This window comes from Drosophila mojavensis, unplaced genomic scaffold, assembly GCF_018153725.1.
Source record: "Drosophila mojavensis isolate 15081-1352.22 unplaced genomic scaffold, ASM1815372v1 contig_82, whole genome shotgun sequence".
NCBI classification, from domain to species: Eukaryota; Metazoa; Arthropoda; class Insecta; order Diptera; family Drosophilidae; genus Drosophila; species Drosophila mojavensis.
This window is the reverse complement of record NW_025318908.1, coordinates 49,841-66,139: the sequence shown is the minus strand read 5'-3', so window position 1 is coordinate 66,139 and position 16,299 is coordinate 49,841. Positions and strand designations below refer to the sequence as shown.

Sequence of the window (16,299 nt, the reverse complement as noted above, 5' to 3'; positions counted from 1 at the left end):
TTGTTCATTGAAAACGGAGAATTGGAGGCATGGCAGAGCAAATGCTGGAATATCAAGTGCGCGGAGTGTATTCTAGTCGTGCAGCCCCGATTTGATCACTCTTATTATCGATGACCGCGATCATAATCGATAGCTACCTTTCTCTGTCGCTCTTTCACACTTTTTTGCACGCTTGCACTTTCCACATGTATGTAAGTGCAGTCACGCCATTTACTGTTAGCTTCTCGACGCCTTTCGCTCGGGCCAAATTGGAAGCTTGGCAGCTGATTTCAAGTTCAAATTGGCCGCAATCATTTTGCTTTTCTTTGTTGTTTCAAATTTGAATGCATGGGAAATTTATGCAAAAATCAAAATTGGCAGCAATCAGCGCAGCATAAATCAAAAGCAACAAGAGAGGCATAGAGAAAAAGAGCGAGAAGAAAGAGAGAGAGAGAGTGAATTTACAGTTTTTTACCTGCTGCAATGCAACAGAAAACAAAAGCTAAAGAAAAAGTGGAAAATCACGCTTAGTTGCAACAACAACTTTCACCCGAGACAAAAATGGTTGTTGTTATCGTTGTTGTTGTCGCAGCGACGTATTTCTAGAAGCCAGCGAAAGAAAGTGAGCAGCCATAAAAGCAGCCAAAGAAGAAGCTGAACGAGAAGAAAGTCAAGAATGAATGTATTCATATAAACGTATGTGTGTGCGTGTCCAACTGAGTGCAGAGCAATTTGCCTCTGTGTAGGTGAGCGAGAGAGAGCGAAACTTGTTTGCTGAGCTGCGCTTACGGACGGCTTATTAGAAAGTTGTTTGACTCTCCCAGAATGCAGGCCGCAATGGAAAAATAAAAACAGTTACCGCAAGACACGAAGCGAGCTTAAATTGTGTGTTAGTTGGTCTGTCTGCGCATTCATTCTCAACACAAAAGCTCTTGCGTGCGCTGAGAGAGCGCCAACGGCACTCTCACTCACTCACTCGGTCGCTCTCGCTCTCTCGCTCTCTTTGCTGTTCTTAGCATTTTATTTTGTTGTTTGTTCATTTTGCTTTCGAACACAAATTCCTGCCACTTTTATTTCAACTTGTTGTTGTTGTTTTTCTCTTTGGCTAATCAAAAAAACTCAAATATACATAAATACACACGTATGTATGTATATATGTATGCACAACATTTGTGCATACACACTACTGACATAGTTTGCGTGTTGCCTAAATATTGTATGCTTATTGTTGTTTTTTTTTTATTTTCTTTTTTTTTTTTAATTTTTCATTTTATATTTAGCTCCACAGTGGCGCAAAACTTAAAACATTTAAATTCTAATTGTATGAGTGCGCGTGTGTGTGTGATGCTCGTATTTTATCAGCAAATCAGCCTGCTGTCAATTTCACTTTTTATTTTATTTCTACGAGCGCAGCTGCGCGTTGTTTTTTAAAACTAAATTTAATTAAATTGTAGTATATGAAATAGTTTCTAGTGGCAGCCGAGCGCGCATACAGCCGGTTGTGTCATTAACCTATAAAAACGTGTTCGCTAAATGCACTCACACACGCACACACACACACATTCACTCAACTAATACTAGTTACGTCGACGTCGACGTGCACGCCGCTGTCGCTGTCGCTGTCCGCTTCAACGGCTAATGCACTTGACGTTGACTAAAGGCAAGAGGCAGAAAAAAATGCCTCTAGCAGCAGCAACGACTGCGCTGTCGACGCTGACGCTTTCTTTGCATTTCTCATTTGATCGCAAATTAATGCCAAGTGTACGAAAATAGCCAAAAATACAGCAAGAAACATACAAAGAATGCACAAATACAGAAGAACATGCAAAATACATGCATGTGCATGTGTGTACATATGTGTGTAGATGTACATACTGTTGTATGCATATGGGCATGGGCGTGTATGTGTATTTGCTGTGCTGGCAAAGCTTTCACAGACTGACGTCACACGCATGTGAGTAACTTTCAAAATGGTTGCCGCTTGCACTTTTCGGCTGTCTAATGAATTTCTCAATGTTTAAGATGAGGTTACGCACACGTGTACATCTGTATATAATGTTAACTATCTGTTATGGTAATTTGAGCACAGTAGCCGATGATCATTTGACTGCAAAGGAGCTGATAATCTTTTCGTATGCAAATTGCAAATGTTTGCATTGCTTTGCCATGACAAATCGTTTGCTGAAAATTTAAAAGAGAAGCCAGCAAAAACAAACTAAAAGTCAAAGTCAGGCGCAACTGTCATGCACTGGCCGAAGCAGCGCCGTCGGCAGCAACGCGCAAGCTTATCAATGTCAAAGTGTTCGAAAGAGACGGCGTAATTACAAGTAGCCAGCAACAACAGCAACTGCCGCTGCAACAACAACAAATCTCTTGTTCATACAAAGTAGACAAAATGTAGTTTGCTTATAGCATGAATACAAATTTGTGCACGCCATGTAAAAACAACAATAACAACAACAACAACAACAACAGCAGCAGCAGCTACTACAGCGGCGGCAACAGCAACAATAGCAGCGCTGTTAATAATGTGAGCGCGCACGCGAGTCCATTTGAATTTGCGGGCGTTTGTGGGAGAGCTGGAGAGCGCGAGAGCAGTTTACGCTCATTAGCTGTTATTTCTGCTGCTGCTGTTGCTGCTGGGTTCGATTCTTGGTGCTTGCATACGAAGTGCGCTTCGGCCGACTGCTCGATCGCGACGTTGATAACTGACGATGGCGGCGCACAAAATCATTGACCTCATTTTTTTCGTCATGCGAATACACACAAACACACACTCTCTCATAACTGTGTGACAAATGAACTGCAGTCGTGTGTGTATGTGTGACTGCAAGACTAAAAACCGTCAACAGACAATGTTGGCGTCGACAGTGACGGCAGCGTCAATTGCTACAGTTATTGTTCTGTATTTTGTTTATCGCTTTAATTTGATGTTGCCATATAAATCGATTGCTTGATTTATTTTTTAATTTGTGCACATTTTGCCTTGCTTTGCTTGTTGCTGTCCTTGACACATAGGATCTTCGTAGCAGCAACAGAATAAGAGCAACCCTAAAAATTATGCTTGCCACCCTAACAGCAAAGCAAAACCCATGCCCGAAATCTAACAAAAGAAATGCAAATAATAAGCTCAAAGCCGGCCAAAAAACAATTGTGCAAAAAGCACGCACACAATTCGCGGCCGCAGCAGCAGCAGAAGCTGATGTCGTTACCGGTAGTTGCTTAGCTGCGCTGTCGGCGTCTGCGTTTGCTTCGCCATCAACGTTAGCATCGGATTGCTTGGATATGCTTGTCTGCAGGGGTAAGGTCATGTACTTGAGTTTACAACGCTTGCAATGGCACGTAAAACTGTGTAGAGAGTGTTTAGAGGGAGAGAGACAGAGCGAGGCAAAGAGAGTCATACATATGCACATTCGACAGCTTTGTCCTTGCGGTCTTTAGAGAGCAACGGCATTTTTTAGTTTTGTCTTTTTTTATTTATTTTTTTTTTTTGGCTGCACCAGTGACCCAAATTTACTCAAAAATAACGAGTTGAGTTCAAAGCCACTTGAAACGACGACGGAGACGGAGGAAGAGGAAGAGGAAGAATAACCATAACAATGCACAGCACAACTGCTTGAGCTGCACTTCACTCACTGTAAAATGAGTGAATGGAAGTGAAAGAGAGGGGAGACGAAGCGGAGTAAAATTTGAGTGTTAAACAAAAACTAATGAGCTTCGAATTTGTAGCCTTACCAGACGTTTGTTAGCCAGCATTTTGAGTAATGTTAAGTTAACAGTTCACCCTACGCTTAGTTAATATCGCTTTTAACTAAATGTTATTTTGCTTAATTTTTAATATACTCTATAAGATGAGCAATCTCAAGTTTAAAGGAATTTCGATCTTAAGACTTTAGAGTTAAACCAATCGAAATCCATAAATATTAGTCATACTGAGCAATTCATAGTTATTTAATTAATTTTCAGTTTGAATATAACTTAAATATAACTTTACAGAGAATAATAGAGAACGTAAAGACAAATACAGATACATATTATATGATCCTCATTCTACTTGTGTATTCATAGCAAGAGTATTTTCATAGCACATAGCTAAAGCCAACTTTTAATAAGTCGCAAATGGAATATACTGGAGAATCATATCGAAATGTTTTAAGCTAAAGTAATCCTTCCGCATCTTTAACGCGGTTTCAGGGCTAAATCTTTAGATGACCTGACCTTGACATGAGAGCGTCGATGTCTGGCTGGATGTTGGCTGGACGGAATAAGGACAAGGGACAATCTGTGTCACATCCGGAAGCTGGAGCAGCAACAGTTGCCCCTGACCTCTGGCCTCCCTGGAAATTGGGTCACAGTGCAGCATGCAAATTGCTCTGCACAAGCTCGGTGACCCGCTTTTGCAGTGCTGCAGTCGCCCAATGCAATGCAGCACGAGGACGTGGACGAGGTCGTCTGCCCGACAGCCGAAGGTCACTCGACGCTCTGACGTCACCAACAATTGGAGTTCGATCGAAGACACGAGCCCAGGAGCCAAGTACCGACTGGGCGGGAGAGAGAGTGAGAGTGAAGGAGAGAGAGAGACTAAGAGAGTGCGTTTGTTTGCTAAATATAGAACAGCTTGAGGTAGGTTCGAGTTACACCACCTTATGGCTGCATATTGTGTGTGTGTGTGTGTGTGTGTGTTGGAGTGTGTGAGTGTCTGTGTGTGTGTGTGTGGTGCAGCCTGCCGTGACGCTGGCTGATAAGTGCGAAGCAAACGCACAAATAAAACGACAACAACACCAATGAATGCACCAGCTCTCCCCTCCCCTCCCCACCCTCACTCTCTCTCTCTCTCTCTCTCTCGCTCACACACTGTTGCTTGGAAAGTCTTTAAGTGCTGTTGATGGTGTTTTCCATCCCTCGTTTTGTGCTCCCTCTGGACTTCGCTTGTTCGTACTCAACACAGCGACACATACACACACACACACACACACACACACGCACGCAGATGCATCAATATATTGTATGTGTTTGTAGGCATAAACAAAAGCAATGAATGCAGCTCGTAAAAAGTGCATCATAAAATATATATATATACCTCTATATATAAATGTATATATAAATGCAATTAAATTTAATTAGTGCAGAGTGCAGCAATGCGACACAGGGGATAAAGGTTGTGAAAGGGGCGTGGTTTGAGCATCTATTAAGAGCACAGCTTTATAAACAATCATCATTAAACAAAACTGAAAGTCCGCACTGAAATTAATGTTAGCCTGTCATTTAAGCCAAATGGAATTCAAGCGTTTTCCAACACTCACAATTGAAAACGCACAGTTTGGTCAATTTACTGACAGTCTATATTCTATAAGACATTTGAATAGCATAATTCACAATTTAACTTAAATTAGTTTATAGCGGAGTTTTCATCACTTCAAATTGAAAATTAGAAGCTAAATTATTTGAATATGTATTTTTATATTTAATATTTAAAATTAAGAAACTATTTAGATTAAAGTTCCATTAAAAATTAATATGCCTATATAAAAAGGCAAGTCTAGTTTTAGAGATTCGCGCCGTACCCCATGTGGTATCTCCTCTATATGAATCCTTCGACCAACCATCGACTGCACTTGATTCATTCATTTTGTGATCTTAAACTATTCGAGCTTATATAGAGTTATTCGTATGGGAAGCCCACTAACCTGATGAAATGGAATTTGCTGAATCACTGCGCGGCGTGTGCTGCATGGCCATGCCCATGGGCACGCCCATGACGCCGACCGCTGCCCCATTGCCCGGATTCGAGCCGAGTCCGTTGGAACTGCCGTTCGTGTGATGAAGCGCGCTCAGGCCCAGGCCGATGGAGGACATGCCGCCGACTGGTGCTGTGCCCCCGCCGCCGGAGCCATTGATGCCGTTCTGTTGCATGTGCAAGCCCGGTGTGGGCGTGGTCGAGTTGATCAAACTGTGGCCATTCTGCTGCAGCTGCTGCATGCCGCTGACCAGGCTGCCCACCATGTGCCCCCCATTCGTGAGGGAGCCCAGGTTCGTGGCGCCTGGCACGTACCCATTGCTATTGTTGTTGTTGTTGCTGCTGCTATTGTTGTTGTTGTTGTTGTTGTTGCTGCTGTTGTTATTGTTGTTGCTGTTGATGGGTATTATGGTGGTCTGTGCGGGCAGCGTGCTGGAGCAGCCGTGCATGGCCAGCGTAATGACGCTCTGCTGCTGCGCAGTGGCATGCCCCAAGGTGTTGCCATAGTGCTGGCCCGCATCGTTGCCGCACAGCCAGCTGCCCTGGTCGCCGTAGTCGGGCGAGTCCAGTGGCGACGGCGACATGCTGAGGCCCGAGGACAGGACGAGGCCATTGCTGGAGGAGGTCACCTCCGAGGAGGACTCCTCGTGGATGCGCAGGAAGCCGCCATTGTTCGACCAGCGTCGTTTCATCATTTGATAGCCGATGGTCGCCGTTGTGCTGCCTTTTTGCTCCAAGCTTGCGTAACACGAAAATCCGATTTTCCCGTGCGGTCCAATGGGTTCCGCTTCTAGTTTTTCGAAATCGTAGTCTATGTACGTTTCTCCGCTTTGACTTTTCGGTATTTTTTCTAGTATTTCTTACGCACTTGCTTGCGCACGAAATACATTTTTATGGCGTGCCACGCCCCGCGTCTTCAGCAAACAAAAGCTGTAAAATTTTCAATTTCAATATAACTAAAAACTCGATTTTTCCTCATCGTTTCTTGTTTGTGCGTCGAAACTCGTTGGGAAAGGTATTCGGAATAGACCAAAAAATACTAGTATTTCCAATTCATTTCATAGCGGTTCAATGTACCCCAGCTCAGCGCTCATGAAATTTTCATTTTCATTTTAATTCAATTGCAAATTTTTCGACTTTTTGCCTTGAACCGCCAAGAACACGGAAAAAATTAAATAACAGCAAAACAAAAAACAAAAAAAATAAAAGAAACGACAAAAAAAAATTAATTTACCTTAGCCTAGAGAAATGCTTCTTGCTCCACCTAATTTCCAAGTGTTTCTATCTATATAGCTATAGCCGGCATCTCCCCTCTCTCTCCCTCTCTCTCTGTTTTTCTCTGGCTCTCATCTTAAGTGAACCAGTTTCTGTGAAGCAGATTGCAACGCTTTGATAAGAAAATTTATTGTCATATGCTTGGCCCATAATTTTATTCGCAAATTTTAATTAATCAAAGTCAGAAAAGTTAAGTTCTGCCATAGGTTTTATTTAGTTGAGCTCGTGGCGAAAGGTTTCTCAGCGCGAGGCTGTTAATGGTCATCGTGTCGGATTTTAATGGATGATTATCGCCTTAATGATGATCCATCACTCAAATCACAATTCCAAATTTTGCGCCTTTTACGCATCATTCGGCTAATCAATTTATTTCCCTGTTTGGAAAGCAAACACTGAAATTCTTATTGGAATTCTGTTTCGAGGCGAGCCCAAGAACTCACAACTTATATATGTACGGGTATACCTATATATTTGTAGGTATATATGTATGTGGAACTTGTTCACTTGTCGCACTTATCTAAATATTTTTATAATCAATTGTTTACACATTCTGTCTATTCAGGTTTCCAACACAAACACGACCTTTACAACAAGAACAACAACAGTTATAAATGTGTTACAAGCCCTGAAAATATTTAGGCTCAACATTGGGCACTCGGAAGTTGCGACAACGGAAAAGGTGAGATATTTCTCCCCTTGATATTCTCCATATAGAAGAACTCGGCCCTCAAATTTTGGACAAGAATAGTCGGATCGGAATTTGTAGGTGACATCAACCTTCAGAAAAGATAAATAACAAATATTTCATAGAAACTTATGCCTAAATCTCTACGTTTGGTAAATGTTAAATTCGACCGAGTTCACAATAAACATATGAGAACAGTAGTCAAATAACAGCGTAAAATATGCCTTCTATGCAATTCTCATAGCAGCTTACATATAACAAATAATTAGTAAGCATCTTTATATTTTATACCGAAATAAATGTCATTTCATATGGGTCAAGATTTTGTAATATTTTTATTTTTTATTGTGCTTACTATTAGAGTTTGTTATTTGAACAACACAACTAATGAATTATAATATGTAGATGTATGTAGATAATAGATGCAATAGATCTTAAATAATCATCTTCATCTTCTTTTAACTTTAAAATAATTGCTCAGCAGTGTAAAATTCACATTTTAGCTAACGAGCTCCTTTCTATGCAATTCTCAAAAAGCTAAATAACCAGTAAACAGGCAACATGAACTAAACTAAACTTTTCTCTGTCTCAAACATATTGAAAATGTTCTATATAAAACACAAATCAATTCGATAATTCATACTTAATCCATTGAATTTACTTGACATTGCCACACATACACACACACAATCTGTAATTTTTCACGCATGCTCATAGATTTACTATACATGTATATATAAGTGTTGGTGATCCAATCATCAATCCACTTAGGCTGTGTCACATATTTCGCTTGACTTAATGAGGTTTCGATGTGGATAGACATTCATAATTACAGTGCTCAGGCATTGTAATGAGGCTAATTAACAGCCTTCAATTAAAGTGAAAGTCGACTAGAGAGTGGAGCAGTCAATAGGCCTGGCCAATAAATTGCAGCTAATGCGTGCAGAATGGTCTACAGCAGCGGCGAGCAGATGAACCCAAATGCAGCTGAATCATTTTCACGGCGAACAACAGGTGATTCATCAGCCTCTGCGTTTGACAGTTGAACTTAAGGCAGAGCTGAAAATATATTTGCCAAGCCGAAACGAATCGCTGCATAAAAAGACCGGCAAGCAAACAGCAACAGCAACAGCAACAACAACAACAACAAAGACAATCAGTGAGTGTTGTTAATAAGCAAAGTGTTGCTGACAACACAACTCTGAAGTTGCCGCACTGATACCCTGTACCAGCTCAAATATTGGGGTAGTCCCACTGAGGAAGGAGAAAATAAAAGTTGAGCCAAAGTCACCAGAGATTGCTTAGCATATAATGAGGAGAATGATAATGAAGTAAAGTTAAGAGAACTGCATTAAATAATAATTACTAATACATATTAATCATTATATATTATTATAATATTAGCCATTCATCTAAGATTATCTATTGATATGCCATATTGGCATCATAGACACGATTATCTATTGATATGCCATATTGGCATCATAGACACCTATATATATATATATATATATATATATATATATATATACATATATACTTGGTAAACAAATCAATATACCCGCCACGCCAGCTGAACAAAAGCCAACAAAAGCGAATGAGCAGTTTTTTGTTCAAAGTGCCAAAACCGGTTTTGTCCACTCACTAGGCAGAGAGATTGCGAGAGGAGAGCGGCGCTGCGAGAGAGCCGTATTGCCATCTCGCTTGCACAGTAGCTTAGAACAAAATCAAAAAGTGGCTAACAACAAAGCGATTCGAAGCTTTTAAGCAAGCCAGAAGAGTGCAGAGAAGGCACAACAGAGTTTAGAGAGAGGGAGAGAGAGACAGAGAAAGAGAGAAAGGCAGCGAAGGGGGTCGAAGGGAGGGCGTGTTTTGGCCGTCACATTACTGAGATTTTGGCCCGCATTAAGAAACGTAAAAAACCTGTCGCCGTCGACGTATCTCGCTCAATATGAACGAACGAACAACAATAACAACAACAACAACAACAACGACAACAACAATAATAAACAGGTTGTTCTCTTCTCTTTTGTTGTTGTTGTTGCTTGTTGTCTACAAAAAAATCTTGACCAGCAGCAGCAGAAGACGCATCCAGTTTACAAACAGCTACAGATATATCTATATATATATACAATATATATATATATATATGTATGTCTGTATGTCTGTGTGTATGTCTATATATACTGTATCTCTCTGTGTGAGTGTGTGATACATAAACGACATTTAAAGCATTTTTATAGCTTTGCGTGCCTCGCTGCTGCTGTTGTTGTTGTTGTTGCTGCTGCTTTTTGCGCATTTTACTTTTAGCTTTTTTCAAGCTAAAACGCAGAGCAAAAGCCAGCCAAGAGGCAAGTGCAAAAAGTCAAAGCGCGCGCAGCCGCAGACGTCTTGCCCTTCTATATATGTATCTACATATGTCTAACTTACTCACTCCTACTCTCTCCCTCTCTCTCTCTCTCCCTAGCGTTCCTTAGTCTCGCTCATTTAACTGGCGCGTAATTGCCGTAAAGTTCTTCTTCTTCTTCTGTTTTTTTTTTTTTTGTCATTTGTCAGCGCTTCTGTTGCGACGCATTGTGAAATTTGTTTTTTTTTTTGTTTGAGTCAATTTGTAACGCGTGTAATGTTGTAGGGCTAGGAGCACAATTTAAGAATGGGAAGCGTATTAACTCAGTGGAATGGCTTTGCGATCGCATTGCGTCATGAGAACTGCAGAGAAAGGCCTTGAAGTTATCGGGCTTGAGCCACACGAGAATACAAATTAAGGTTCGACTTGAAGTTTGCTTTCCTTAGTGAAGGGAAAAGAATAGGCGTTACAATAGATACTAAGCTATTGGCATCAATAAATGAAACTGGAATAAATATACCTAAATAAATTAATATAAATGAAATATCGGATTCGTTTGGAGTTCAGCCTTGATTGTCTTTTACGCTACGAAAAGGAATAAAATAGCGCGAAATTTAGATGCAAAGAAAAATCGCATGTAAAATAATATTATTATCAGTTAATCTGTAAACCAGTTTAAAATTGCATAGAGAGGCGAGTGATTAATTAGAAATCTGATCAATTTAAATAATCGTAAAAAATCCATTAACCTTAGCTCAGAGAATCGTAGCACAGCTTTAAACAGAGAATTACATTTTATATATTTACATTTTAAGTTTTCGTTGATTGCTGTAAAGATCTAAAATTCCCGATTCGCAATTGCGTCTGACTTCCTTGTGGGAGCCACTCCCAAATATTGCTGCAGTTTATTGTGTTTATTTGTGTTCATAAAGCTGTTGATTCACGGTGCATTTCGTATCATCCTAATACCTTTTTAATCACAAAGCCACAGAGACACTCTAGTGCTTGACATCCTTTTTCAATAATTGATTCGAGGGCCAAAGTATTTTCTGTATTTTCTGGGTTTCGAAGTATGTCAAGTATGTCTGGCACGCGATTGTCGCTTGCCTTTTGGCCTGAGCTCAAACAAATGCAATAAACTTTATTAAATGTACAAGAACAGCAATTGGGAGTGGGTCCTACAGCACGTCTCGGAGGATTAAAGCAGCGAGAGAGAGAGAGAGAGAAAGCGAAAGAGAGAGAGAGAGAGAGAGCATGTCAATAGAGGCAAAATAAAACAATTAAATTTCCGTTGACCAGCTAACCAAAGAGCCTTAATAGCCTAACAATATACCTTAACATGCGCACACACATGAAAATACACACACACACACACACACACACACACATACATACATACATATGGATCCTTTTAATTTCCTGCTGTTATTTTTATGCACATAGCGCAAACGCCGCGTGATTTCCATTCGCTTACATGTTGACAGGGTATGCGTGGGCTGTCACAGCTTGTATGTATGTATGGGTGTGGGAGTATGTCTGTGCGTGTGTGTGTGAGTGCTGTGCACATGTGGCATATTCCCATAGACAACGCACAACTGCGCCATGTGTCACAGTGCCTGCGCCTCCTCAAGCAAAGTAATCTAATAATAATGCATGTATGTGGCCCACCCAAAATGAGAGAGAGAGAGAGAGAGAGCGGGAGATATTCCTCCATTTTCTAAGAAACATCCCCACGCTAAACTGGCTCTGGTCCAGGTTCAAGTAGAAGCTAGTGTTTCAGGAGTGTGTGTGGAGCAGAGATCATCGAATCACCCAAAAGCCTTTTGTGCCCTGCTCTAATGACTGTCATTGAGATTGACTTCCTGTTGGGCTACTTCTCTCAGTGTGGGTGCCCGAAAGACACACACAGAGCATGTGTAGCATATTACTTAGACGAAATACCCAAGCCACCGTGCGAGCTGGACAGAGTATGCTGGGCTAAAGTGCTAAAGGGCAGAGATATGAATGAGCTATATAGGCCATCTCAGGTTTCACTCTCTTCGAACTAGACTTTCTCTATATATATTGCTAATGTTTCATCAGTTAATCAAATCCATCTAAATGTGATAAATTAAGATAGAGAATTTCTTAGGACAGTACATTTTCAAGGATCTAGCCTGTCATCCAACATAAAAGTATCTATATAGCTCAATATTAAAGTACATCTAAGATGTATTAAATTTAACTATTTTATTTTATTGTTTTCAGTCTCTTGAATATTCAAAAATGCTCTAAGATATGTCTAGATATAAATTTCGCTTTATCCAAGTCTTCGCGTTTGCTCTCTAAATTTACAGGTGCCGGTATATTCACGTCTGTCATCTGTGCATTCTATCGAAAGAAAAATAAGTATACCATCTGTCAAAGAGTGTTGACAGCCAAAAACTTTAGGCCATGCCGCCATTTATATATGTTTATATATGTATATAGGGAGAGATGATGAAGTTTGATCGAATGCCCAATTTTGGCCGGCACCGAAAGTTCCTCAAAAGCCACTCGAGCTTCGACAGAATCAAGCCGACACCAACATCAACAGAGTTGACCTCGTTTCTCTTTTTCTTATTTTGTGGCTTTGTTTCTTTTTTCTCCTCCGTCGAACTTTTGTTTTTGTTTGCAGTTTATTTTTTCTCGTGGTCTGTGCAAACACACGTGCCCAAAAACCGCATGGAACATACACATCTACCTCTCTCTCTCTCTATCTCTGTCACCCTCTACCTCTCTCTCTTTCTACCGTTCACTATATATCTTTCTCGAGACACGACTGCAGACAGATTTAACGGTTATTTTCGTTTGCGTCGCTCTGGTTAAAAACCCATAAATACAACCCAAAACCAAACCATACCAAAGGAAAAAAAACCCAAACTGGTTGCGCTTTGCTTTTCTGCGAATTTTTTCTGTCTCTTTTGTGTCATTTTAATATATTTTACGTTTTATTTTGAAGTCTGCTGATTTGCCCAAGCCCGGGAATCGGTGCCATCAATTGACACATATCGCATGCAACTGCCAGAATAGCTGAGCAGCAACTTCAACTAGACGCAGCAACAGGTGGATGTTAACATTTAACTGGCAGTTAAATTGGCTGACCTGGGCCGAATTGGACATCTACTTTCCCAGGCACATTCAGTTATTATTTATGAATGTGTGTTTCCTTTCGCTACTCCCAAATAGAGCACAGCATATAGTTTCTATGTAAATGTCAAGCGCAAACTACCCGACAAACTCTGACATAAACTTGAACAATAATGTTTCAGATTTATGCTAATAGAAGATATGTATTATTAACAACTATTTATATATATATATATATTTATCCATATATATATATTATAGCACATCAATCTCGAGTCAAGGCCCAGCTACGCCTCCAGGAAGTTTTGAATATTTAACGATAGCTTCGACAGCAGCTTTTGGCATTTTAGGGTCTTTGCTCATGATTTTGATTGTCGCCTACTTTTGGAGTATGTATGTGTATGTGTGTATGCGCATGTATTCGCTAGCCCAGCTGCGCCTTTCCACGCAGCTTATGTTTATGATATTGGAAAGCCTGTGGATTGCCATAAAATCATAAAATCATTTACATGTAAGTCCTTTCTCCTTTTTGATTGCTTTCTCATTAACCATTTTTTTTTTTTTTTTTTAATTCGTTTTGCTGGGCCCCAAACCAATTAACAATGAAAACAAGCCGAAGAACAAATGTCGTAACGAATTGTAGATACTCTTAAAAAAGTTTTATAGCAATAGAATCCTCTAGATTATTCTCACATTCCTCATTGAATTTCGTGGGAACATTTATAGACTTAACTTTATTTCGTAAATTAGATTTATGAATTTCGTAGTAATAATACTTCTTATTGGAATCAAATCAGCATTTGTATCAACTAAATTTCCAATTGCCCGAAAAAGTTTTTTAGCCAGCTTTTGGGAAAGCTGAAAAGAAACTTTTTAATGGCCAACTGATGTACAAGCAGCACAAACTGAAAATGGGAAAACACATTTTGGGCAGCAGATTTATGGCGCATTTTTCAGCTTTTCATTGGGAGGAGAAGCTCTTAATTGCTCGCAATGCTGTGACAGGGCACGCGTTTGGATTGGGCCAAAGATAGGGAACAAAAATGGCTAAAACACAGAGAGCTGTCAATACTTGTCTCATGTTCTTAGCTCTGGCACAAATTATGCGGGAGCAATGGAATACCAAGTGGAATCGTAGCGGTTTCTGGTGGAGCTACACATTATGTCAAAGACACAACCTTGACGCAGCAACAACACGGCGAAACTGACAATAAAGATGATGATATATATGCTTGCATTAAAGAGGAACCAGCAACAACAACAATAACAAAATAATAATAATAATAGGAAAAAAAAGAGACAGACATTAGACAGAAGCCAGCCGAAAAGGCGAACGCTCAAAATGCGCTTGAATCATTTCCTTTTCCGGTTTTGTCGCGTTTCTCTTTTCAGCTCATTTTTCTTAGAGACTCGTATAATTTTGTATTCATTTATTACTTCTTTTTCTGTTTTGTTGTACTACGCGTATTCATTATCGATTTGCATTCATTATCGAGATGATTTGCATAGAACGCCGGACTTGTCTCAATTCTGGCTGACCTTTTGGAAAGTTATCAAAGAGATATATAGAATATGTATTTGACGACTTCATTAAAACTGGCATATGGAAGTTGAAAATAGTTCAAAATAGTTATAGGTGGATTGTTAGTTGCATTAAGTTGCAATTATCAGTGGGATTCTATATCGACAATTGAATTCGGCAAATGGGAATACGAAATAGAGCCTAATATTCCCATGAACACTCGATTTAAGACTATATTTATTTGCGATCTGTTATAAGGATAACATTAATGTTAATGTTTTCAATTTGTATCCTACTGGGTTTATCTGTAGGTTTGATTTACATTTAACTTTCCATATCGGCCTCATATATAAGCCATCAATATCTGATCTCGTCTCTATCGAACTTAGCTCAATTCAGGTGTCACGACAGCTCAGTTTCGTCCGCTGCGAATCGACCTTGAGTTCTAGGTCTCTTTTAATTTTTTGTTTGGTTTTTATTTCGTATGTCAGCTATGCCTAATATGTATTTAGTGAGTTGCTAAACAAGAAATATTATAATTAATTCATTGAAATACAATATTGATCAACTCAAAATTGTGAGTCATTAAAAGATCAGGTTTGTCGAGCTGAGGTCGTTAGCTTTTTGGGGGAGGGCAACTAACTAAAGGGTTTTTCGTTAGTCAAGGAAAAGCTCAACAGAATCTATTGCGAATTGCGAATCGAAAAGTCTTTCAAGCGAAGCTTAAGTTGCAACTCGAACTGTTTGCTATGATAGAGATGAACTAGCTAATTAGATCTCATAAATCAGTTGGCATAACTTATTATCTCGCAGCCTGAGCATGTATTTATAGCACATGTGCACATATTTTCATTTGCAGCGATGGAAAACTGTGGAAAGTCTGTGGTAATTGTCTGCGAAAGTGTTGACAGCCATGTTTTATTTACTTTTTTTTCTTTGCTTTTTCTCTGAAATTTTGCTTATTTTTATATGGATTGAGCAATGTGAAAGCGTTGCAATGAAACTCGTTTCAAGCGCCGTTTTTATGGCAAGACTTTGCTAATTAATGCCACACACACACACACACACACACACACACACACACACACAGACACACACATACAAACAGATAGGCAGAAACACAGTTGCAACAGAAGTTGCTCTGGTTTTTCCAGAGTTCGATAAAAGAGCTGCAGACACAAATGCTGCGAGCTCTACACAATGCATATGTCCAGACAGAGAGAACCCAAAGAGCGAGAGAGAGAGGGAGAGAGAGAGGCAGTCACAGGAAATATCAGGAGCGAGCATCGGACAAGATAAGACGCACAATGCAGATAATGAAGGGAACCTGTTTGATGCGCCTCGCAATTGTTGAAATTTATTCCTCTGTTTGCCTTTTTAAGGGTGGTTCGCAGATGAAATCTGGCTGAGCCTGTGCATGACTCATGACCCAGTCATAGCCAGAGTCACTCACTCAGTCAGTCAGTCAGTCAGTATTGATGCTGCGACAACTAGAAATTGACTTATTGATTGAACTCCGGGCATGAACCTGCATCAGGTGTCGCATTGTTTACGCTCCACACAATGCAGGTCAATTGCCAAGCGGCGCCGGCAAGAAATTTTGTTGTTTTTTTTTTCTTTTTCGTGAAGCGGTTCAAGGTCTGCTA

The 16,299-nt window shown here is 40.0% G+C and overlaps 1 protein-coding gene across 6 annotated transcripts in view; it reads right to left on the bottom strand.

Moving 5' to 3' along the window:
• Nucleotides 1–16,299, bottom strand: part of LOC6581082 (ecdysone receptor) — a 101,619-nt gene that overhangs the window by 37,927 nt on the left and 47,393 nt on the right. For 2 of the 6 annotated variants that reach the window (XM_032730015.2, XM_002006804.4), the window contains exon 2: nucleotides 5,667–6,646. The exons of the other annotated variants lie outside the window; for them this stretch is intronic. In XM_032730015.2, the coding sequence (XP_032585906.1) occupies nucleotides 5,667–6,411 (745 nt within the window). In that variant the 5' untranslated portion in view covers nucleotides 6,412–6,646. The remainder of the gene's footprint in view (nucleotides 1–5,666; nucleotides 6,647–16,299) is intronic. 6 annotated transcript variants of the gene reach the window in all.